Source organism: Cervus elaphus, chromosome 26 (assembly GCF_910594005.1).
Source record: "Cervus elaphus chromosome 26, mCerEla1.1, whole genome shotgun sequence".
NCBI classification, from domain to species: Eukaryota; Metazoa; Chordata; class Mammalia; order Artiodactyla; family Cervidae; genus Cervus; species Cervus elaphus.
This window is the reverse complement of record NC_057840.1, coordinates 27,752,006-27,777,773: the sequence shown is the minus strand read 5'-3', so window position 1 is coordinate 27,777,773 and position 25,768 is coordinate 27,752,006. Positions and strand designations below refer to the sequence as shown.

The following is a 25,768-nucleotide window of genomic DNA, read 5'->3' as shown; positions in this document are numbered from 1 at the left end:
GGGCAGTGGGGATGGAAAGTGGGATTTGAGTTAAAAAGCTAACAGTGTAGACTGGAAAGGAAAGGAAAGAGGGAATGAGAGAAACTGTGGTCAAAGAATCAATAAGATGACTGGATCTGGGGGATACTAGGAGGTGACAGAGGGAAGAATGCTGAGGGACTGAAAAGACAGTAGGACTATGGAGACAAAGAAATAATTCACAAAGAAGGGACATCTTGTAAGAAAAATGACCTCAGCTTTGGAAATACTGAGTCTGAGAGTCATCCAGCCAGCAGGATGGAAAGGAGGGAGGTCAGGGCTAGAGACACAGATGTAGGCTTTGTTTGGAGAGTGATGTAAAGGCATGATATTGCCAGGGAAGAGGTCATGGAAAGAGAAGTACAGGGATGATCCCTAGGGAACTCCATATTTAAGGGCCAAGAAGATGATGGTGATAAGCCAGGAGAAAGCAGGAGAGAACAGGGTCATGGAAACCATGGGAAGACGGTTTGAGAAAGGAAGTCTTGATTAACAGGAATCAGATGGTAGCTCATTACAGATTGTTGATTTAAATGATTTCTTCTCACATCTGCCAGATGGTATTGTATTAGAACACAGGTCATCCACTGCAGCCATACAGAAATACCATTCTTCCTCTCTGTTCTTTTGGCCTTCTAACTCTGTAAAAACTAGGTCATGATTTTCTTTCTTCAGCAAGGATGTCCCATTCCTCCACATACTTACCCATTAATAAAAACTATTCATCCTAATTATAAAACTTTTTTCTAAAACACTAATGAAGGATGCTTTACTTTTATATTGCAGTAACATTCGTAGGGTGATTTCCTGCTTCCCAAATACTTTTCCTACATAATCTCACTTAATCCTCACAACAATCCTATGAGATAGGGTTGTTCCTTTTTTTCTTTTTCCTTAAGAGATAAGAAAATGAAGGTTCAAGATTAGGTGACTTCTTGAGGACAACAGGTAGTAAGTGTTAACAGTGAGACTCAAACTTGAGTCTCTGTCTCCACAAGTATTAAGACTATTTACTCAATCATCTCCATAAACAAACTGTATCAGTACTAACCTGCAAAGTAAATGGATGGAAGCCCCTGGAAGATCAATGGCCTTTGGTTTGAATCAGTTGAGTTTTGAGTTCAGTGAGTTTGAAATAATGACAAACACAGTATGATTCAACTGCACTGCTGAAACACACCACCACGTTCTCAAACACATTCGACTTGGAAGCTTGACAACAAGGAGAAAAGGTAATACGCAGAACCAAACGTGGAGATCAATAGAACCTTACAAGAATCCTGTGAAACAACCAAGATGCCCTTCAATATGCAAATCATTAAACAAACTGTGATACATTCACACCCTGGAACACTGCTGAGCAACAGAAAGGAACTCTGATATACTGCTAACATCCGCTGGGTCATAGGAAAAAGGGGCTTCCAGAAAAACAACTGCTTCTGCTTCACGGACTATGTTAACGCTTTTGACTATATGGATCACAACCAACTGTGGAAAATTCAAGAGATGGGTATACCAGACCACCTCACCTGCCTCCTGAGAAACCTATATGCAGGTAAAGAAGCAACAGAACTGGACATGGAACAACAGGATGGTTCCAAATAGGAGAAGGAGTACGTCAAGGCTGTATATTGTCACCCTGCTTATTTAACTTCTATGCAGAGTACATCTTGCTGGGCTGGATAGCTCACAAGCTGGAATCAAGATTGCTAGGAGAAATACCAACAACTTCAGATATGTGATGCTATTTTTCTAACAGCAGAAAGCAAAGAGGAACTAAAGAGCCTGTTGATGAGGGTAAAAGAGGAGAGTGAAAATGCTGGCTTAAAACTCAATATTCAAAAAACCAAGATCATGGCACCTGGTCCCAACATTTCATAGCAAATAGATGGGGAAACAGTGGAAACAGTGGCAGATTTTATTTTCTTGAGCTCCAGAATCACTGTGGATGGTGACCTCAGCCACAAAATTAAAAGACACTTGCTCCTCGGAAGAAGGGCTATGACGAACCTAGACAGTGTATTAGAAAGCAGAGACATCACTTTGCTGACAAAGGTCCGGATAGTCAAAGCTATGGTTCTTCCAGTAGTCATGTATGGATGTGAGAGTTGGACTATAAAGAAAGCAGAGTGCGGAAGAATTGATGCTTTTGAACTGTGGTGTTGGAGAAGACTCTTGAGACCCCCTTTGACAGCAAGGAGATCAAACCAGTCAATCTTAAAGGAAATCAACCCTGAATATTTACTGAAGGGACTGATGCTGAAGCTCCAGTACTTTGGCCACTTGATGGGAAGAGTTGCCTCATTGAGAGAGACTCTGATGCTGGGAAAGATTGAGGGCAAGAGGAGAAGGGGGCAACAAAGGATATGGTTGGGTGACAATATTGACTCAACGGATATGAGTCTACGCAAACTCCAGGAGATAGCGAAGGATAGGGAAGCCTGGCATGCTCCAGACTGTAAGGTCGCAAAGAATTGGACACAGCTTGAGAATGAACAACTACTGATACATAAAACATGATTCAATCTCACTGCTGAGTGAAAGTTGTTCTCAAAAGGTCACATATGATTCTATTTGTAAAACATTCTTGAAATGACAGAAGTTGAGATGGAAAAGAGATCAGTGATTGCCAAGAGGTAGGGATGGTCAGTGAGGGAGGTGGAATGAGGAAGACCTTTGGGTGACGGGCTAGTTCTCTATCTTTATTGTGGTGTTGATGGTTATGCATGTGGTAACATGGCAGGGAACTACACTTGATCTTAGTTCCATGCCAAGATGTGATGGCATGGAACTACAAACACTCATTGTACCAGTGTATACTTTCTGGATTTAACGTTGGGTTTAACATCTGTAGTTAAGATGTAACTTGGTGGAAACTAGATAAAGAGCGCAGGAATCTCTACAACTTTTTATGAACTGCATCAAAATTATAAGTTTAAATACCTTTGGGTTGGCAACTCATGGCCATTGGGCCCAATCTGACGCTGCATGATCTTTATAAATAAAGTTTTAATAGTACCCAGTCAGGCCCATTTGTTTATATAAAATCTATTGCTATTTTCAAAATACGGAGGTAGAGTTGTGTGGTAGTTCTAACCAAGACCATATGGCCTGCAAAGCCAAAAGTTATAAATACTTTTTGGCCTTTACACAAGTAGGTTGCCAATGAGTGAATGAAAATGCAGTAATTAAAAATGATTTGTGGGAGAATAACATGGAAAATTTTAAGATGCATTTTTATTCAGGTATCTACAAATAGACTGGAAGGATATATATACATATATATGTGGTACACACACAACACATATAATTACCTAGAGTGCTAAGAAAAAAGGTGAAACTTGAGTTTCCTAAATTTTCAATTTTTCTATATACATTATGCATTGCTGTTTAAAAGAAAGAATGACATTAAAAAAACTCTTTTGATAGAAAATATTCTAAAACAATGACATTAACTTACTTATTTCTAACTTTACCCTAACTTGAGTCTCAGCAGACTATTAAAGTGGCTATTGTTTTTATACATTGGTTCACAATCTTAAGACAATTTTTAAAATGAGGAAACTGATCTGGAAGTGATCAACAGTTTTGTCTAGCATGTTAACAATGATAAATAAGCATTACAAAATTTCAGTTCAAAAATTTTACAAGAAACCTGGAGAGGATTACGGCCGTAATGAAGTTGGAAAAAATTCTACTTGAGACTAGACATTCTCCTTCTGAGCTGGAAGGTAAGAATGCTTTGTAGAGACACTTATCAATCCACATTACTTATATTGCACCTTATAAAGACATTGCAAAGAAGGAAAAAGATATTCTCTTACCTAGCTGTCAGTGAATCAAAAAAACTCTTCAGTCCTTTGCAATCTAGAACGTGCAAATATGAGCAATACTGACATCTTTCAGGGCCCTACAGCAAAGGGGCTGGCATACTAGCCAAAACTTATTATCTCAGGAACACGAGTTACAAAATAATAGGAACTGAGACTAAGGAAATTAGGATGACAGAGAATATGCCATTTTCTTTTTGTTTTCTCCCCAAATCCTATGGTAAAGGGACTCAGAAACATGGAGAACCCTGAGGACAGGGAGGAAAGAGGAGAAGAAAAAAAAAACTAGAATCCGGAAAGCTGAAAGACATGGTAACCAACTTGGAGGACATAAAACTCCATCAAAATCCACTTTCCAAGCTGATGGCAGAAAAAAATAAATAAATAAATCTGATTCACACACAGAACCAGAAATTTACAGAATCTGTAAATCCAGATTTATACACAGAACCCTTCAAAACTTCTGAAGCAGGAGATGCCTCTGACACAGGGACAGGATACGTGAGGAAGAAGAGATTGCAAACGTGGAGAATCAGGGGGAAAGTCTTCTAAAAATGAGGTGGAGATTCCTAGACTCTTCCCCCTTCATCCCCCAGCCCCGGGGTGACTGCCTTTCTCCAACTCTAGCAGAAGACTACTCTTCAGAAAGGATAAGACAGAAGACCTCTGTACGGGTCAACAGCTGAAGGCATGGGTAGGTAGATACCATTCACATATACATAGTTGGTTCTAAATATTTGTGCTAGTAACATTCCATACATCCCTGCAAGCACTAAATGTGCAAATACTGACACTACTCCTGGGGGAAATACAAAGTTAAGCTGCTCTGAGCCTCTGGGTCACATTTTAACCTTCCTTTTTCTATCTGTTGTAAGACACCTTAAATATAGTTGATTCAACAACATTGAACTCATAGCCAACCACACACTTCAAGCTGGCATGAAGCTTATCTAACATATTTTAGATAATATTTTAGGCATATTTTCTCCATAAGGCACATGACAGTCCTGGCAACACTATGCTTGGGAGCCTTTTAAACAGTGAGACCATCAAGAAAGAGTCCATCATTATGAAAAGCAGGGCATGAAGTAGACCATAAAATGTTCCCTTGTTTACAGTGGGGACAGCTGAAACAAGGAGGCAGAGCACATCATGCTACCCCACCTGGGAGCATGGGTGTTAGATGACTCAACTTTTAAACTGCTATGTACAAGCCTGTGAACGACTGTGAAAGCACCTTTGACTATTGATTGAAGGTTACAAATTTTATCGAGTAGGTGAATTTGCAAAGAGGAACTCCATGGTTAATGAGGATTAACTGTATATGCGACATGTGTGTACATAATCTAGTGATTAATCTCATTTACAGTGATGTTGAAAGCAGAAAATATCCCACACCCACCTTCCTCTACTTGGCTCACAGAACTCTGCCTGCCAGACCCTTACTCTCAAGGCAGAATGCAAGCTTTCTGGAGAATATAATCATTCCATGGAGAAAGAGCTAAAGATACTGATGCTGGGAAGATTCAAGAAACATCTCACCCCAGACCACCCTACAATAAAAGCTCAAAATCATCTGATGCTACCCATCCATTCAGTCTCCAGTGTCTTCTTCCTCCAATCTTAACTATGAGCAAAAGACAGGAACTTCCTAAGATCTGAGGGAAGTCTCCAGCATGTAAGCCCATAGTAAACGTTATAAAGGAGAATTAAAGCTCTTAGAAATTAAAAGCCTTACATGAGAAATACTCAACAGCAGGCTGGCAGGTAGAATTAGGGGAATCTCTCCAAAAGTAGAGTAAAACGACAGAAATACAGAAACAAGCAAATTACAGTACCTGTCCAGAAGGTCCTACTCCAAAACAGAAATTCAGGAGAGAAAGGAGAAAATACAAGGAAGAAAATAAAAATAATTTTAAACTATTTCCAGAAGTGAAAGGACATCAGTCTCCTGATTGAGAGGATCCAGCACAAATGAAACAAATCTACACCAATAAATATTATTGCAAAATTTTATAACACTGGAGACAGATTCTATTGACTTAGAAAAAAGTTAACTTACAAAATATCAGGAGTCAGAATGGCTTCAGATTCACAAACAATAAAAACAAAAATAAGCAGGGAAAATTTTTCTAAACTTCTGATGGAAAATAATCTGTAATCTAGAGTTTTATACCCAACCAATCTACCAATCAAACATGGGGGTAGAACACATTTCCAGACATGTAAGCTTTCAAGACTACATCCTATGTTCTCTGTCTCAAGAATTACTGGAGGACATATACTCCACATGGTGAGTAAAAGATACAGCAAACAGGCATTCAACACAAGGGGGAGAGAAGGATGACAGCTGGGCCCCAGAACTAGAGAAGCAACCAGTTCAGACTGGAGGAGAGTGACTAAAGACACAGATATGCTGAAGGCGGTCATAACCTAGGCATTCACAGCCTTTGTAATCTAAGGATACTATTTCCTATATATATATATATCTGGCTCTCATTCTGTTCTGTACTTGGTTTACTTGACTAAATCCCAGAAAAGTGCCTACTTTCTCTTCATGCTGATGTCTATGATCAGCATGATCAGCTGAGGAGACTCATCTCACTCCACAGGAAGGCTCTGCACTCATCTCTTCAGAGACGGAGAGAGGTCATGCTAAGTGGAGAAGCAGAAAAAAGAAAACGACTAAGCAGACAACCACTAAGCCTATTTTGGCAGGAGGTCCAGGATGCTCCAACTGTGGTGAGTTGTGTTCCCAGGACTCACTCATCACCCAGTTCAGACATCTACACATGGGGTTCCTTAAAACTCTAGGAGCTGAAGTAAGACTCAGACTACTCAGCTATCTTCTCAAGGATGCCTTGATCAAACAGTCACTGAACTAGACTTGTGCTTCTCAGCTGTTCAAAGCTAAACAAGATATTGTGTTCACAGGGACGCCATGCAGATGTTGATTAATATAAAAGTCTAGATGGTTTGTAAGAGTTACCAAAGGGAAGAATAAATTGAATAAAAACCCACAGGTGGTTTCTGTGTTCTATTTAACTTGAATAACTTGTTCTACTTAACTTGAATAACTGGAATGTTTATTATACATTCTCCTGTAAATTTTACAAGTAAAAATCAAGGCCATTAGAATTTTTCCCTTCTTCTGACCTTTAACTGGAACAAGCTGAATAAAATATACTAATGGCAACACACAAGAAGGAACATAAAAGTATTGATAATTCAAAGTTACTGACAATCTTTATAAAGTTCTGTACTTCACCTGAAGTGATCTGATGACATCACAATGGAGGTGTGGATACATCACAGGTAGCATAAATTGTAATAGCTCTCGATACTTTGACTTGTAAAAATAAGTTCTAAAGTATCCAAAAAAAGTGACTTTACACCAATTACAGTGTTTAAACAAAATAGGTCCTTAAGATACAGCAGGCAAATTCTTAAGTAATTTTTGCCCACTGTCTGGGATGCCTGAGGCCTTCTTTCTGGCTAAGACTGAATCTAGGCCCTTTTAAGTTTAAGCAATTCTTTTCTGAAATATCTGTCCAAATAGCCATTCATTTTATATTACTTAGTAATCACTTATTGAATGCCAGGCTCTGTTCTTGACGCGGGGATAACTCTGTAAAGAAACACACTCTGCCCTCAGTGAGCTCTAGTGAGGGGCTGAAAAGATACATCTCAGAAGCCAAAGGACGTTACAGAGAACATAAAGAATGCAGAGGAAGGTTTGAGCTATTTTGAAAAACATGGTCAGGGAAAAGTTGATAGGGTAGGTGACAACCGAGCACCACCCTTAAGGAAGATTTATTTACAGTTAAGGGCACTTCAGAGGGAACAGCAAGTACCAAGATTCTCATTTCAAGTGACACTTATCGCAGTGACTTGACACTGCTGGTCACATTTTGCTGCACACACCCTGCCTCCTTGGACAATGCTGTCCTTGAAGGTAAAACTCCCTTATCACTTAGGACACCATACATTTAAACAAAGAGCTGAAGTTTCCAACCACTGTTTATATGTGACTCACATCATAAATATTCCAAAAAGTTATGAACTTAAGAACTTTTTTCCTGATTAAAATCAAGATCTTTATATTTGGAGGATAATCTGCCAAAATCACAATGTTTCTCACCAAGACTAGTGGCTTTTAGTCACATTCTCCTAACTGCAAAATATATAACATGTTGACTTAAACCATTTGAGTCAGGTGTGGTAAAATTAGAAGTTCCACAGATGGAGTGTGAACAACACCAAGTCAAAGTAACATTCCACATCTTGTTAAGATTCTTGTGGTTTAAAAAACCTTCAAATGAGACAGCTACCAAAATATGTGGTCATCTCTTTAGGATTTAGTATATTCCCAATACAAATATAAATCATCATCTGGCCCTTTGCTTCCACAGGTTGGCATTTAAATTCATGCTTTCCAGTTTTCTACTTCTGTAAGGACAAGCTCTTCAGCCAGTTTTTTTTTTTTTTTGGTATCAATGTCAGTAGAGCACCTAATGCTACTGTTTTCCACAACTCTTTTTAAATTCCACAGTAATTACTTAAGATTTAGAATACATAACATAGAGAGAAAGATAACATCTATCAGCTTAGGAAAAGCCACAATCAAATTATAGATGAAGGCACTTCCTAACAATTTAGATATCAAATATAGCTCACCTGCTGAGAATGGTTGTGCCCCAGCCATTCTGTACCCTGCTCAGACCAACACTGTCCAGAATTTTTTTTTTTTCCCAGAACAGTCCAGATAACAAAGCATTAGTCACAGACACATGAACAAGGGTCACTAACAACTTGTTTGTTGCAAGAAAGTCACAGCTTACCAAATAATTAACAATTGTGATGGTGTCATTGCTTGAGCCTTGAAAAAGTTAAAAAAATCTCACCAAAAGACAGGGAGTTTTTTCAACTATGTATTTTAATCAGTATGAATGGTTCCAAGCATTAAATAACACTGAAAAGACAAGCTTTCTAGTTTGAACTTAATATTTCTGATTTTGAGCCAGGTACTCACTGAAGCCAAGGAAGTTTTCTTGATTATTTCTTCTGTTTCCTGTCTTCACTGTTCCTAAATTCCAAAAACAAATCAGCCAGTAATTGCGTTCCAATGACCTTGATATTGTTTTACCACCCTTTTGAAATAACCCTTTGCACACAGCAATGGGAAATTTAGCTTCCAACCAGTGGAAACTTCTCAGGGAAGCTCTTCTTGCCACTCTTGTTTCAAATTTGAATTTTTAACTGGGTTACTTTTCAACATACAGGAAATCAAACCACTTAAGTCCTGAAAAGGAGTGGAAAGCTTTCAAAGAAATATTTGAGAACATCTGCGAAAGGCAACTGGGACAACTGTACAAATAAATGAAGAACAAATCAATTCCATTTAAGTTATGAAGGCATTTTTCCTTTAATTTATCCAAACATTTCATGTCCATTGTCATTTATTTAAGCAAATTTAAGCCCATAATATTAAATTCTAAAATATTACAATATTTACAAGACAGCTGGCAGAGAAAACTTGATGATATAAATACAAATACTGTACTGTTTTTTTTTTTTAAAATACCTGCCAATAAAAATGGCAGACTGAACAGTTTTCTCTCTTTGAAGATCCTCGTTCATTTTTTAACGTAACAAGAAGTCCCTAACAGGGAAAGCACCTTATCTTAAATGTTCCACTATCACAGCTTTAGACCCTCAACATTCTTCTTCAAGTTCAGCAGCTCTTTTTCCTGCCTTCTTTTCTCCAGTTTGAAGGCTAATTTGTTAGCTTTCTTCTCCACTCTCCGTTCCTGTGCAAGAAAATGTTCATGTTATTCAAATCTTCACGCTGATGTAGACTAACTTTACAAAAGAAACTTCCCATGACCATACCTGCCCCGCTCCAGCTCTTTCTAAATCTCACATCTGAGAAGATTATTTTACCTTGCGCTCTTCTTTGATAGCTTGCTTTCGTGCTCTTTTATCTTCTTTGCTTTCACTTTTAGAACGTGGTTGGGTTGATATTTTAGGGAGATCACTGTTATTAATCATCTGCATTCGTTCAACTTGCTTTGCTGTGAGTCCTTTCTTAGGTAAGACATTGAGAGGTATTCCTGTTTTAGAAGATAGTCGGATTTGTTTGGGCTGAAAGAAAGATAAAATGGAATTGGGCTATTTTCCACTCCTACTAAAAAACAGCTCACTAATGGCCCATTTAGTTGCTTTTCATAATGGCTTTGAAAGCCACAAAGAGGTAAAGCCCAGAGAAAATAATCTGTACACTCCATTTCCTACACTGCATACTTCAAATTGCTCAGAACACTATGCCTTACCTTTGGTTGATATTTGATAAGCTGTGGATGGTTATATAAATTTGAGTATGTACCTTAAAAAAAAACACAAACACAAAAAATCATGTATTAACAAGTTCACTTTCAGTTCAGCAAAAACATTACTGAGTTCCTCCTATATTCTTTAGTGTTTTCACAGTTCAAAATAACAATAGCATCTGCTGCATGTTTAAGTATTTCGATTTACAACTAAGTAAGTGAAATGAATATTCACTGAAAGGACTGATGTTGAAGCTCCGAATCTGTGGCCACCTGATGTGAAGAGCTGATTCACTAGAACAGATCCTGATGCTGGGAAACAGAGGACAGGAGTGTGAGCAAACTGCGGGAGGCAGTGAGGGCTCAGGGCAGCCTGGTGTGCCGCAGCTCCACGGGGTCGCAGAGTCGGACACCACTGAGTGACTGAACAAAAACAAACAACTATTTTCCCAAAATGTGTACTTTTCCAAAGAGTCAATGTACTCAATACTTTAAAATCACTATCATACTTTCAGCAGTAAAACAGACACTTAAGATACTTACTACAAACAGATTCACAATCCCACTTCTCTTTGGCTTCTTCAAGAACTACCGTAACAATCTCCTCCTCCTCAGACCCATCCAGCTCCTTCACTGGCAGGTCCTGGTCCTCGAAGGGTTCAAGAGTGTTCAGTTTTACACAACTTTTGGTTGAGTTTTCCAAAATGAAGATAGAGGAGGGGGGAAAAATACCACTTATTATTACACTATATGTTACTGAAACTGCACTGAAGAGCTAAAGAAACAACAGCCTTTTTTCAAATGCACAAACTCATTTGCCCCATCTGTCACTTCCTGTCACAATTAGCTCTATCCAGCCTTGCCTTTCCCCTGTCATTCTGCTGACAGAAAGGAAAAACCTATCTGTATCTTTACACAGTTTTAGCACATTAAACAAGATAGAAGTTTTCCTATATAACATTATCTTTTTTAAAGCCTTGAAAAGCATTAGCCCATCTGTCTCATGAAAGTATTCAAATAACTTAAAAAATGTAACCCTTGTCCTGCACTGGGTTCTACATGTGACAGTCATCAGGCAACACAGACCTTTTGAGCAGATGTAAACACCTCATTAGTTTCTCTCAGGGAAATCACCTTGATACAGATGATGATTTACCAAACGTTCAGCTAGAAAGTTATGCTAAATCAGGCTGAAGATTTAGCCTGATTTAGTAAATTCTGATTTACTTCTCAGAACACCTTTTCATGAAAATGAAGAGTATATATACTGAGAAGTCAGAATGATTCTTTAGCCGAAGAGGCTAAAAGCACCATGTCCCCTAAGTGTGCGTGACCTTGTACCTTAATCCTGTTATTCCATCATGATTCTCAGGTCAAAGCTACAAAAAGTTGGCTCTCAGTGTTTCCACTTACTATTATATTCGCCTTCAGGACTCTTAGTAGCAAAATATGAGCAAAGGTTAGGGAAAATGTATTATTTTCAAAATATGGATTCTGACTGAGTAATTTTTGAGATTCTGCTGTGTGATTACAGACTTTATTTGAAAATGAAAACAAGCAAAAAGCCAAGGAAAAGTCACCATACTTCTCTGCCTTCTCTTTATAGTAGTCATTCAAAACTTCCTCTAAGCGATTGCTGTCTACTTGAATGGAACCTTCCAATTCAGCATTATCCAGAGCTCCAATTTCATCATCATCATATTGCTCATAAAACTTGGATGTAAAGAGAAAACATAACATGAAAAGGGAATGTAAAGATTACAGCATTTAAATGTTAATTTTACATTTTACTCCTGTACAATATTCAAGCACCACCATGAGATCACAACTACTAATAAAGTATTAGGAGAGATTTAGCACCATAATAATATGATGTGGAAGACATTCTACTCAGCATTCTAAAACTGACATGAAGACTGAAAATAGGCTTCCATTTAACATGAAAATGACCACTGATATAAGAGAAAACCCCTACGCAATGGGAGAAAATATTTGCAAATGTCAATACCGTTAAGAGGTTAATACTCAACATACACAAACAGCTCATAAAACTCAACATAAAAAAAAAAAAAAAAACCCCAAACCCAAATAATCTGACTAAAAATGGGCAGAAGACATAAACAGACATTATTCCAAAGAGGAAATGCAGATGGTCAACAGGCCAACAGGTCATAAAAGATGTTCAAAATTGCCAGTTAGCAGGGAAATGCAAACCAAAACCACAATGTGGTGTCACCTCAAACCTGTTTGAATGGCTATCAGAAACAATAAAAATAACAAATACTGGTGAGGATGTGGAGAAAAGGCAATTCTCGTACACTGTTGGTAGGAATGCAAACAGGTGTATCCAACGTAGAAAACACTATGGAAGCTTCTCAAAAAACTAAAAGAGAATTACCACATGACCCAGCAGTTCCACCTCAGGGTATATATTTGAAAGAAACAAAAACACTAATTTGGAAAGATATGTGTATCCCAATGTTCACAGAAGCACTGTAATAGCTAAGCACTATAATAGCTAAGGCATAGAAGGAACCTAAGCACCCATCAACAGATGAATAAAGATGTGGTATGTGTATACGCATGTATGAACACACACACACAATACTACTACTCAGTCATAAAAAAGAATGAAATTTTGCCATCTGCAGCAACATGGATGGACTTAAGGGAATTATGCTAAGTGAAAGACAAATAGTGTATGATATTGCTCATATGCAGAACCTAAGAAAATGCAATCAACTAGTGAATACAAAAAAGACTCAACATGGAGTACAAACTAGTGGTTACCAGTGGAGAGGGAAGGGACAAGGGACAAAACAGGGGCAGATTAAGATGCATAAACTATCAGGTGTAAAATAAGGACATACTGTACAACATGGGAGAATGCAGCCAATGTTTTATAATAACTATATTTTATAATAACTATAAATGGAATATAATCTTTAAAATTGTGAATCACTATACTGTACGCCTGTTATTTATATAACATTGTACATCAACTATACTTTAATTTTTAAAATGAAAGGCAGTTATTGTGTTCAGCTTGAACAAATCCTAGGCAGAAATCTTTACCTCAGAATATTTCAGATACTTCCATATTCACTGATTATGCAAGCTAATAGATCATGTAAATAAAAGGTGTTAATGCACAAATTTCACTCTTTGTTTAGATGTTTACTGTATTATTCAAAGGCTGTAAACATTGTCAGGCTTTGTAAAAGAATTAAGCAAGGGGTAATGTAACTCCTGTAAAGTGAGGTTATTAGTAACAATTTTCCTATTTCTTGGAGAAAAGAGAGAAATGAATACTCACTGAAAAGGCAAAGTTAGAACCTTTATCTTAGGTATTCCTTGAAGGAATTTATTCATTATTTACGTAACAGTCTGAACTCCTGCCATATGCCAGACACTATATTAGGTATTGGGATATAACAGTAAGAAAAACACTCAAAAAAAAAAACAGACAAAAAGAAAAGGGAAAGCCCAGGCCAATATTTGAAGATAGCATACTCTTAGAGATTGGGATCAGAGAGGTTCAGAATCAAATTATCAGATTCTATTGAGGAATGTCAAGAGGTTTGATCAGTCACTTTCTGACTTAAGCACATTCTTTCCAGAATGAAATCTGGGGCCATTTTATGATCTGTTTTTAAAAGACACAGTCTGTTTCTAACACTGAAAATTCTAGCTTTGGGTTCCAATGTCATAATGTGTACTAGGAACTGGTATTAAAAGGCTCCCCATATGGAGACCTTACCTTTTCAAACCTCTCATCATGTAGTGTCAGCTGTTCATTCCTCCTCATGACTGAGGACGTCAAGGAATACTCAGTAAAGCGACTTTTTGTTTCCTCTTCCCAGAAGAAGTGATTTTCTACAGCCCCAAGAGGTTTTCCAGGGGTAGACATATCCTCATCTGACGAGCCTGCAGGGTCATATCTATCGTCATTACTACCTCCTTCCTTCTCATCATCCACATCTTCCCACTCACTGTCATCTTCAGCCTCAGATTTCCTAAAGTCAGAGCCGTAAATTAACTGTCAAAACAACTTGAAAAACAACAGAACCAAATGACTTTACACAAGTAAAATTTGAGGGTATTTCAGGCAGGATGCTTGTTTAGGCAAGAACAGCTGTGCTGCTTGACCTGTATGATTTCGTTGGAAAAGTAATGAACTAGCAATCAAGCGACTTGGACTTTAGCCCCATCTATTGATGGCTTGTAAGGACCTCAAGTCTTAAATTTTCTACCCTAAAATGAGAAGACTCAAACTAAATGCTCTCAAAGGTCTCTCCCAGCTATAACTAATGGTTATAGTCCTATGGAAGCAACAGTCAGGGCATTCCTGCTTCAAAACAAACCACACATACTGTATCTCCATTCCCTCTTCCTCTTCTGTTGGCTTATTGGCCTGAAGAATGAAATCATCTTCAAGTAAATTATCCGGATTATCAAAATCAAAATCATCATCAAGAGCTGCAACAATGTCAGGATCAAAATCTAACCGAGGTCCTAGAAGGAAAACAAAAATTGAGAATTCCCAAGAAAGCATGATTCGTTCACTTAACTAACATAATTCTCAGCTATTACATGCCTGACTCTATATACTGAGGATAAAACAGTGATTAAAATTTTTAGAAGTTCAGGAATAAAAACAAAACTGCAAGAAAATTTAAAAAAGAAACAGTCCCTCTGGTTCAAATACCCACTGGTAAAACACAGATCTAAAATATTAAGCTGTGTCTATTTAGCAAAATTCAAAGCTTTTACCCGCAGGAAAAAATTGGGCTTTAAATTCACCTGTTAAAAGCAACTCTCACCTGTTAGAAGAAACAAATTATTAGGCTGGTACAAAAGTAGTTGTGGTTTTGGACTGTGAATTTTAAATCATTATAACTAGGCTCAAACACATCTTTATTAATCAAGGTAGGAACCATTACAATCAACACATTTTTGCTAATGAGAAATAAGCTTATTCCTATAGTGTAAAAATCCATGCTTCAGGATTCGATGGAACTCTTAGAAAGCATTTTCTGCATCCTATTGGTTGTGGTAGTATTTTCCCTGCAAAGTTGTTGAAACGCTTGAAGAAGTGGTAGTCAGTTAGTGAGAGGTCAAGCGAATAAGGCATATGAAGTACAACTTTGTAGCCCAATTCATTCAACTTCTGAAGTGTTGGTTGTGTGACATGTGATCAAGTGTTGCTGTGGAGAACTAGAGCCATTCTGTGACCAATACTGGCTGTAGGCTTTGTGGGTTTTGGTGCATCTCATTGATTTGCTGAGCACACTTCTCAGTTGTAATGGTTTTGCTGGGATTCAGTAAGCTGCAGTGGATCAGGCCAGCAGCAGACCACCAAACATTGATCGTGACCTTTTTTTGTGTGCAAGTTTGACTTTGGGAAGTGCTTTGGAGCTTCTTCTCCATTCAACCACAGAGCTGGTCATCCCCAGCTGTTGTATCAAATCCACTTTTTCACTGTATGTCACAATCTGATCAAGAAATGGTTTACTGCTGCATACAATAAAGACGACACTTCAAAATGATTTGAGTTTCAGTCAGCTCACAAGGCACCCACTTATCAAGCCTTTTCACCTTTCCAATTTGCTTCAAATGTCGAATGACAGTAGAATGGTCAACACCGACCATTCTTGGCAACTTCTCATGTAGCTGTAAGAGGATCAGCTTTGATGGTTGCTCTCAATTGGCCACGATCAACTTCCTCTCATCAGCCACTATGCTCCCTCATCTTCAAGGCTCTTGTCGTCTTTGCACAACTTCTTGAACTACTACTGCACTGTAAGTTTCTTAGCAGTTCCTGGGCCTAATGCGTTGCTGAGGTTGTGAATTGTCTCCACTGCTTTATGACCATGACCCAGTTTTGAACTCAAAAAAAAAAAAAAAAAAATCGCTTAAATTTGCTTTTTGTCTAACATTATTTCTACAGTCTAAAATAAACATGAAATGAACAGCAAGTAATAAGTCATTAGTAGTAAAAAACACATAAAGCAGGAAATGCACATTAAAATGATGTATAACATAATCACTTTTGCTAAAGAATGGATTCCCGTATCAAAGGGCAAAGTTCAACAATGCAAACCACAATTACTTTTGCACCAACCTAACAAATATCTGTAGCCTGTGAAACTCCTGTCTTTTCAGACGTTTTGTCTTTTCAGACTATGAGATTTTAACAAACGCTAATCTGTTTCTTTAGCTGTGTTCTTCTATATGTAAAAATAGTAGAGTCCTAGAAACACTTTCAAGTTCAAACCTGTAAACTGACATGGCTTTCAACACCCTTCACAGAGTGGCCATTGCTTGACCTCCAGCCTTGTTTCCCATTAACCCTTACCCTTCATTCCAGACCTACTACAGATAAGAGGTGTGCAGATTCCTATGTTCATGCCTTTTCTTGGAATATCCTCTCTTCCCCACCCCACCTCCATCTACCTACTTAAGTTCTACCTAAGACATCAACCATGACATCTTTGGTGCTTCACAATAATTCATTCATTTGTACTATGATTGTAATTTCCCATTCTTTGTCTATCTTTCCCAGCTGATGATAATTAAGAGGTCAGAGACAATTTTTTTTCTGATTTAACCCAAACTCGGTCATAGTACAACTAAAAAATTTGCAGAATGGATTAAATGAATGAGTGACACATGGCAAGTGTTAGTCAATAATTAACGCAGTTTAGCAGGAAATATCAAACACCACATCTGTGGACTTCTGTTTGTTCATTTTAGTCCTGGTACTGCAAAAAAGAACCCAAACATTATTAATTTTTGGTGTATCTAGGATAGATAGTGAGATGGACTTCTATAAAATACTTCTCTACACTCTTGGGAGAAATTCTGAAAGCGAACAGATAAAGTATTTTCATGACTGCACCACATGAATGTAAGACTGAGTATCACTGTTTCCTTTGTGAGAAGTTAGGACAAGGCTAAAATTCCCCTACTAGATCACCAAAAATAATTTTCCCACTTTCCTCTCCAAATAGGGACTTTAAAGATTAAGAATTTGATGGCAATAAAGAGACGCTGATCACAGTTACCCTTCCTAACTTAATGATCTCTAATCTAAATTCAAACACTCCTCAGTTGTTGCAACACTTTTATCAGGGAAAGAAAAACTCTGTATCATTACTATATGTTGCTTTTTTGTAAAATACAGCTCTGTCCACTTGAAGTTAAAATTATACATACCTGAAACAGGGGCTGCTTTATTTAACAATCCAACATCTTCCTCAAATTCTGATGCAAACACTGAGGAAGGCAACTTAATTCCACTGGTCTTGAAAAATAAATTATGCAATGGTTAGATTTATTTAGAAATACTTTTCAGCTACTAAGAGTTGAAGTGCCCCCCAAATTCATGTCCACCGAGTTCAGAAAGTGACCTGGTTTGGAAACAGGTTCCTCACAGATGTAATTAGTTAAGATGAGATGGTACTGGATGATGGTGTGTCCTTATAAGGAGGCCACACAAAGACAATAAGACACATGAGGGAGAACGCCATATGAAGATGGAGGAAGACTGGAGTGCTATCCTACGAGCAACAGAAAACTAAGGATTGCTGGCAACTACCAGAAACTAGGAGACAGGCACAAAAAGATTCTTCCTGTGAGGCCCCGAGAAGCAACAACCTTCCGAAAGCTTGCTTTCGGACTTCTGGGCTCCACAACTGTGACAGAATACATCCCCGTTGTTTTAAGCCACCCAGTGGTAATATGTGGTAATTTGTTACCGCAATTCTAACACAACCGTATTCTGCATTGTCTCACTTGTACTCCAGTTACCAGTTTTGAACATGTATATCCCCATCATCTCAAAAGCAAGTTCCTTGTAATACTTCACAAAACTTAATCTAGTACATCACTTCACTTAATTCTATCGACCCCGTGAGTTGTTAGCATGTTTTAGTCAAACACAAGCTAAGAAAGGTTAAATGGCATGACTGCCTGAGATTAGTTAAGTGAGGTTTGGGGGATTCAAATCCTGGTCTCACAACTCCACTCTCTTCAAATTTCAAAACAAAATTAATCTTTTCCTACCTAAACCAGAGGTAACATCCTCATCTTTGGTATTGGCACAACTTTTCTTTTTTTTTTCCATTTATTTTTATTAGTTGGAGGCTAATTACTTTACCATATTGTAGTGGGTTTTGTCATACATTGACATAAATCAGCCATGGAGTTACATGTATTCCCCATCCCGATCCCCCCTCCCACCTCCCTCTCTACCCGATCCCTCTGGGTCTTCCCAGTGCACCAGGTCGGAGCACTTGTCTCACGCATCCAACCTCGGCTGGTGATCTGTTTCACCATAGATAATATACATGTTTCGATGCTGTTCTCTCGAAACATCCCACCCTCGCCTTCTCCCACAGAGTCCAAAAGTCTGTTCTATACATCTGTGTCTCTTTTTCTGTTTTGCATATAGGGTTATCATTACCATCTTTCTAAATTCCATATATATGTGTTAGTATGCTGTATTGGTCTTTATCTTTCTGGCTTACTTCACTCTGTATAATGGGCTCCAGTTTCATCCATCTCATTAGAACTGATTCAAATGAATTCTCTTTAATGGCTGAGTAATATTCCATGGTGTATATGTACCACAGCTTCCTTATCCATTCGTCTGCTGATGGGCATCTAGGTTGCTTCCATGTCCTGGCTATTATAAACAGTGCTGCGATGAACATTGGGGTGCACGTGTCTCTTTCAGATCTGGTTTCCTTGGTGTGTATGCCCAGAAGTGGGATTGCTGGGTCATATGGCAGTTCTATTTCCAGTTTTTTAAGGAATCTCTACACTGTTCTCCATAGTGGCTGTACCAGTTTGCATTTCCACCAACAGTGTAAGAGGGTTCCCTTTTCTCCACACCCTCTCCAGCATTTATTGCTTGTAGACTTTTGGATAGCAGCCATCCTGACTGGTGTGTAATAGTACCTCATTGTGGTTTTGATTTGCATTTCTCTGATGATGAGTGATGTTGAGCATCTTTTCATGTGTTTGTTAGCCACCTGTATGTCTTCTTTGGAGAAATGTCTGTTTAGTTCTTTGGCCCATTTTTTGATTGGGTCATTTATTTTTCTGGAATTGAGCTGCAGGAGTTGCTTGTATATTTTTGAGATTAATCCTTTGTCTGTTGCTTCATTTGCTATTATTTTCTCCCAATCTGAGGGCTGTCTTTTCACCTTGCTTATAGTTTCCTTTGTGGCACAACTTTTCTGAGTTGGCTGCTTAAATGCTATAAGATCATAAATCATTGTGACCCACTCATTGTTTTGAACTCCTGCATACAGTTACTTCACATCTATTTTCTGGGCACCATCTTACTCATGGCTAATCAGGGCACAGATGACAGTTAGATGTTGCTTAATCTACATCTAGTCCAATGTTTTATTCAGTTTAGTTGCTCAGTTGTGTCTGACTCTTTGAGACCCCATGAACTGCAGCATGCCAGGCTTCCCTGTCCATCACCAACTCCCCGAGTTTACTCAAACTCATGTCCATTGCATCAGTGATGTCATCCAATCATCTCATCCTCTGTTGTCCCCTTCTCCCGCCTTCAACCTTTCCCAGCATCAGGGTCTTTTCAAATGAGTCAGTTCTTCACATCAGGTGGCCAAAGTATTGGAATTTCACCTTTAGCATCAGTCCCTCCAATGAACATTCAGGACTGATTTCCTTTAGGATGGACTGGTTGGATCTCCTTGCAGTCCAAGGGACTCTCAAGAGTCTCCAACACCACAGTTCAAAAGCATCAATTCTTTGGCACTCAGCTTTCTTTATAGTCCAACTCTCATATCCATATGTGACTACTGGAAAAGCCATAGCTTTGACTAGTCAGACTTTTGTTGGCAAAGCAATGTCTCTGCTTTTTAATATGCTGTCTAGGTTGGTCATAACTTTCCTTCCAAGAAGGAAGAGTCTTTTAATTTCATGGCTGCAGTCACCATGTGCAGTGATTTTGGAACCCAAAAAAATAAAGTCTGTCACTGTTTCCCCATCTATTTCCCATGAAGTGATGGGATCAGATGCCATGATCATAAGTTTTCTGAATGCTGAGTTTTAATCCAACTTTTTCACTCTCCTCTTTCACTTTCATCAAGAGGCTCTTTAGTTCTTCTTTGCTTTCTGCCATATTGGTCATGTCATCTGCGTACCTGAGGTTATTGATATTTCTCCCAACAATCTTGATTCCAGCTTGTGCTTCATCTAGCCCAGCGTTTCTCATGATGTACTCTGCATATAAGTTAAATAAGCAGGGTGACAATATACAGCCTTGACGTACTCCTTTTCCTATTTGGAACCAGTCTGTTGTTCCATGTCCAGTTCCAACTGTTGCTTCCTGACCTGCATACAGGTTTCTCAAAGGGCAGGTCAGGTGGTCTGGTATTCCCATCTCTTTCAGAATTTTCCACAGTTTATTGTAATCCACACAGTCAAAGGCTTTGTCATAGTCAGTAGAGCAGAAATAGATGTTATTCTGGAACTCTCTTGCTTTTCCAATGATCCAGCAGATGTTGGCAATTTGATCTCTGGTTCCTCTGCCTTTTCTAAAATCAGCTTGAACATCTCGAAGTTCACAGTTCATGTATTGCTGAAGCCTGGCGTGGAGAATTACTTTACTAGTGTGTGGAACTGGACATGGAACAACAGTCAAATGCTATTACTGCCAGATTAAAACTCCTTGTCTATTCTGTGTGTCCAGACTCCTTACTGTTACTCAGTAATGGAACCTCCCCATAAAATCAATTACATCATGGAATAATTCAAAGCAATTTATGGAGCACACATGTGCTAGCCACAATGACCCACAATACTACCTCATGTCCCTTCCTTCTGACTGGAATGATCCTTCTCTCTTCAACAGAATCCACCCTTTTCAGCGGCCAGCTCAGTTTCTTCCTTCTCCATGAAGCTCTTCTTGATTACTGTTCTGGAGCTTTCCTCAGTGTCAACTCTCTCATTCTGCACAGCATACAATCCACTTCAACGTGGGCTGGCACATATCTTCTGACTGGTCCCTAAGCTTTAGTCTCGTCTTTTCAGCCACACAGTTGGTAATGTCAGAGTCACCACAACGTGTTCTCTGTCTATGGACCTCAAAACTGTCCATCCTCAGTCAAGGAGCCGGCAGGAAGCCAAGCTGCGCATTCTCACTGGCTCACAGAGCCTGCTGGAAGCCACTGAAGAGCACGAGGGCCTATCCAGTAAGCTGTTATGGCTTCTAAAGAGTTTTTCAGGTGCGAAGCATGGGCAAAGATCTGGCTTTCTGCTGTGGAATCCTATTTCTTAAAAGATTTACTGAGATATAGTTCATATATTACACAATTCAGCCATTTAAAGTGCATAATTTCATAATTTTGCCACATATTACAATAACTTTTTAAAAACTGTGGTAAACTAAGTACTTTTAAGACATTTTGTGATTATCTATCCTTGGACTCTGGGGTTAGAAAGAGAAGGATCAGCTTGGGCTTAATGAATCAACTTTGGAGAAAAGAATCATACATATAGAGTTTAGACAGTAATTACATTTTGGATAAAGGCCTGTGACTTTTTTAGTGGTTGCAATGATTCTGAATTGCTCTCTGCTGTGACAGTACCTGCTTTGCTTCATGAAAAAATCAGGGACTGATCACACTTTACTAATTTACTTTCTGTACTGCTTTACTTTCTGTTTTTAGGGCATATTCAATACTCCTGGTTTACTCACTTTGGTGGTTTGTTATACGTTACAGTTGAAGAAACATACGGGACTCATCCATATTTTTGCATCATGCTACAAAAAACCAATGGCACTTGTTTTTCAAACATAATCCACATATCCTTGTAAACATCACTGAAGTGCCCTTTAATAGTCTTACTCTGTTAGAAGAGTTAATTAATTAGATAGTGGTTACTTTTACCCAAAATGAATTAAACAGTCTTTTACTGGCCAATACAATTTAGCCAGAAGGATGTTAGGAATTCACTAAAACATTTATTACTTAGGATAAAGAAACTGAGCCACTTTCCCTTCTTCAATGGGTCACTGGAAGGAAATGAGTCAATAAGATACATATCCTACTTCGGATGTAACAGGTTTGGGGAAGAAGGTGTAGAGAAATAGGTTCTGGTAAAGATGTGGTAATGGGGTGTGTGGCCTCCCAAGAGAGCTACAACCTAGTGAGTGAATGAACAGGCAAACAGTTATTATTAATACCTCTCTGGTATAATATGCTGACACCTAACCCTTTTGACTTATCTTAAGCAACAAGTATGGACTGGAGGAGCTTAAGATCACATCTTCCCCAAGGAAAAGAATGTCTAGACCATGGCAGGACTGGAGATGAGAAGCAGGGGAAATTGATGCTCTTTGCATCTCTCCTTTCTGTCTATAAATCCAATATATTCATCTTTTTTAAGTGCCAAAAGTGATATAAAAGTTTCACAGGAAAATTTACTACACACTAATACGAAACTAAAAATAAGGACTTCCCTGGTAGTATAGTGGCTAAGAATCTGCCTGCCAATGCAGAGGACATGGGTTTGATTCCAGGTCTGGGAAGATCCCACCTATCGTGGGATCAGCTAAGCCTGTGCTCAGAGGCCACGAGCGGCAACTACTGGGCTCAGTTTCAGCTCTCCAGCTGACACCACTGCTTGCCTCAAACAATTACGTTGATTTAAAAGTGGTGGTTTACTCACTCACAGCCCCTCACACACACTCACACTCAAACTGCTAAAAAGCCTTACTGAAGTTACTAAAGGCTCTTCTCGCCCATCTCCCCTGTAAGGTGCACCGAAGGTACTTGTGGGAATCAGCTCCGATGGCCCAGAGGGTTCCTTCAGGTGCTGCAGGTAGTCATAGTCGTCGTCAAAGAACACTCCATACTTCCTCTGCTCCGCTCGCCTCTCTTCATCTTTTATCTAGGATAATAAACAACATGGACACAGTGCCTGTTCCAAGGATAAGACCCAGGAACCTTCCAATGAGCACAGCTTTCAGAACATGGGGCAGATGACCCACGAACACTCTGGCTGATAGGAATGAGACAAAGACTTAAACTCAGGAAACACAGGATGCCACATAAAATGAAAATGGAATAAAAACAGTTCTTCCTTCCATTAGACACTTCTGTGCAACAAGTCAAGCCAAGAAACACACACACACTATTTTACTATGTTATGTGGAGAATTAAAAGACTAGGGCGCACTGAAAGGTAAGTACAATTTCCTGAATGTATATGCAAAGAAACTTCTCAATGCATAACACCAATTGGCTTTACAAAAAAGCTAAATATGCCTGGGTTCCCCAATACTTCCTTCCACATTACCCACACTTAACAAGAATACTCTGACTGATAATTACCAAATCAACCTCTTAAAAGCTCCCTTGCATTTTCTAAAGCTAACTCATGAGTTTTACATTTCATGAGATGACCAGGAGGCAAAAATGCAATTTGTGGTTATGAAATGCCAATATCTCATGGAAAGCAAAGACTGAGCATATGGTTATGTCCTAAATAACAGAATAAAGCATTGTGGCCGATGGTTTAGTAAATATTTTTCCATTACTCTATAAGACTGCTCACTTAAACATCTCCAATAAAAATAGGCTCTCAATCAAAATAAACATGTATGATGTAAAAATGAACATATTTACTGAGAATTAAATCACATATTTTGTTTCCAAGAAGATCAGTTATCTGAGAACAGCAGCTGACTAATATAATTAAAAACTATCAACAATCCACCTACAAACTTACTGGTTTTAGAACAGGACCTACCTTCTGTGTAGGCAACAGAACCCTCTGGGGTGCAGTCTCGTCTGCCGCTAAAGGATCTCTTTGGCTCCGGTGGACCAGGTGAAAAGATACAGCTTTCTTCTTCTCTATAAAGGGCTTTTTCTTCCTGTGAGGCTTCAAAGAAACAGAATCACAGTAATTAATAAGAACAGCAAAAAACACTGATTATACCCCACACAGGCATCTTCAATAAGTTATGGGAAGGATCAACAGATTGCCAAAACCTGCAGTTTAAAAAAAAGAAAAAACCACTATCTTCCTTCAACAAACCTTTGTTGGGAGGTACTCCGTGCCAAACCTAGTTACAGGTGCTGGGAATGTAGCAATGGTAAAGTTAAAGTTTCTGTTCACAAGCAAATCACCGAGAACGGGGTTTCAGGTGAAGGCAAGCAAAACGAAACACAGGGATGGGTACTGACTCAACAGTTACTTTCAAGTGGGGGCTCAGAGAAGGTCCCTGAGAGTCTGAACCAGAATAGGGGTCCAACGCAGGAAAATCTGAGGAAGAGTTACAAGCAGGAGAAACAGTTCCTGTATCAACTATTAAAACCATAACACAACTGAAGTTGAAGTACAAGATTCACCATCGTTCTACCTTCTCGTTTCACTACACACCCTCGAGTTTCTAAACTGAAAGATCATTCCAGTTGAGTAGGCCCAATCTTAGAAGCTCCTCTTCCCCAGAGTAGACAGATGAGCAGACACCTGCCACTGCAACGTCTGGAGAGGCGAGCAAACCCCTCTCCGCCTGACGCCACGAAGCACTGGGTGTCGCATCTGTGTGCCTTGTTATAGGTTTTTAGGCCTCTAGGAGGGTAAAGGGTAGGCCATCCTCTTCTGTCTACTCCACAGGCACGCTAGGCCGTGGAAGCCCCATTCTAAACTGCAAACTACGCCCGCAGTGGTGAGGGTGGCCCAAACCGGGACAATGGGCCAAAAGCCGCCTGGCTTCACCTTCGGACGTGCGATCCCAGTTCCAGGATGCAGAAGCCACTGGCTTAGGGGACCCAGCCTGGCCTCTGCCAAAACAGGGCGCCCCAACTCCTACTTACCATGCTTGCAGCCGCGCGGCGCTCACGCCAAACAGGGACGACAGCACTCTCCTAGTCGGACGGAAGGTGACACGGTACCTCCCGAACGCCTCTGAGAATCAGCTCACTGCCCGGTCTTTACTCCACTCCACACGTGCGGCTCCGGGAACTGGCTGGAAACCACTCAGCAGGCCGTGGAAATGGACCAATCCCCGAAAGGCTGAAGGATCACAACCGGAAATTACGCAAAGCTCACGCCGGCTCAAGGATCGCGAGAAGCTACTGGTGGGTGGGACTGTTTCCTCTCTCGGAGGGCGGGGCTTTTCTGTCCGTAATTAAATCAGCTGGGGACGGGAGTCGTGGTCGCCTGTGCGAGATGAGGCGCGAAAGGGGGTCGCTGTTTATTGGCGAACTGGCTTTTTATATCGCCCTCTGCTGAGAACAGAAGCCACGGAGCTAGCATCCCCATTGACAGTTGTATTTCCTGCCTATTCCTCGCCGTAAACAAGACAAACAGAACATACAAATAAACTACACAAAAGGAAGGTGGCCACTCTCCTGGGTCCCTGACGTTTCAAGTTCCCTATTTGGGTGGGACTCAGAGCTAGTTGCCTTAGCAACGGAGGATCCTTGGTTCAGTTCAGTCGCTCAGTCGTGTCCGACTCTTTGCGAGCCCATGGACTGCAGCATGCCAGGCTTCCCTGTCCATCACCAATTCCCAGAGCTTACTCAAACTCATGTCCGTT

At 39.5% G+C, this 25,768-nt stretch overlaps 2 protein-coding genes across 2 annotated transcripts in view; both read right to left on the bottom strand.

Annotated features, from left to right (window-relative positions):
- The window catches only part of ZC2HC1B (zinc finger C2HC-type containing 1B), a 37,136-nt gene extending 28,364 nt beyond the window's left edge, over positions 1–8,772 (bottom strand). Inside the window, exon 1 of the mRNA XM_043888346.1 lies at positions 8,526–8,772. Coding sequence (XP_043744281.1) covers positions 8,526–8,553 — 28 coding nt within the window. The 5' untranslated portion in view covers positions 8,554–8,772. The remainder of the gene's footprint in view (positions 1–8,525) is intronic.
- Positions 8,773–9,248: 476 nt separating this feature from the next.
- LTV1 (LTV1 ribosome biogenesis factor) lies at positions 9,249–25,256 on the bottom strand. Its single transcript, XM_043888345.1, has 11 exons — positions 25,044–25,256; positions 23,974–24,105; positions 22,940–23,113; positions 17,396–17,483; positions 14,551–14,692; positions 13,938–14,193; positions 11,763–11,890; positions 10,721–10,860; positions 10,181–10,233; positions 9,792–9,992; positions 9,249–9,658 (listed from the first exon to the last, which is right to left on the bottom strand). Exons 1-11 carry the CDS (start codon positions 25,044–25,046, stop codon positions 9,548–9,550), a joined length of 1,428 nt encoding a protein of 475 aa, XP_043744280.1. The 5' UTR covers positions 25,047–25,256; the 3' UTR covers positions 9,249–9,547.
- Positions 25,257–25,768: the final 512 nt, after the last annotated feature.

Coding starts and splice junctions, on each gene's coding strand:
- LTV1 (XM_043888345.1), bottom strand. Junction 17,484..22,939: donor AAGAGCCTTTAGTAACTTCA/GTAAGGCTTTTT, acceptor TTATTTTTCAAG/ACCAGTGGAATTAAGTTGCC. Junction 9,993..10,180: donor TTATCAAATATCAACCAAAG/GTAAGGCATAGT, acceptor TCTTTCTTTCAG/CCCAAACAAATCCGACTATC.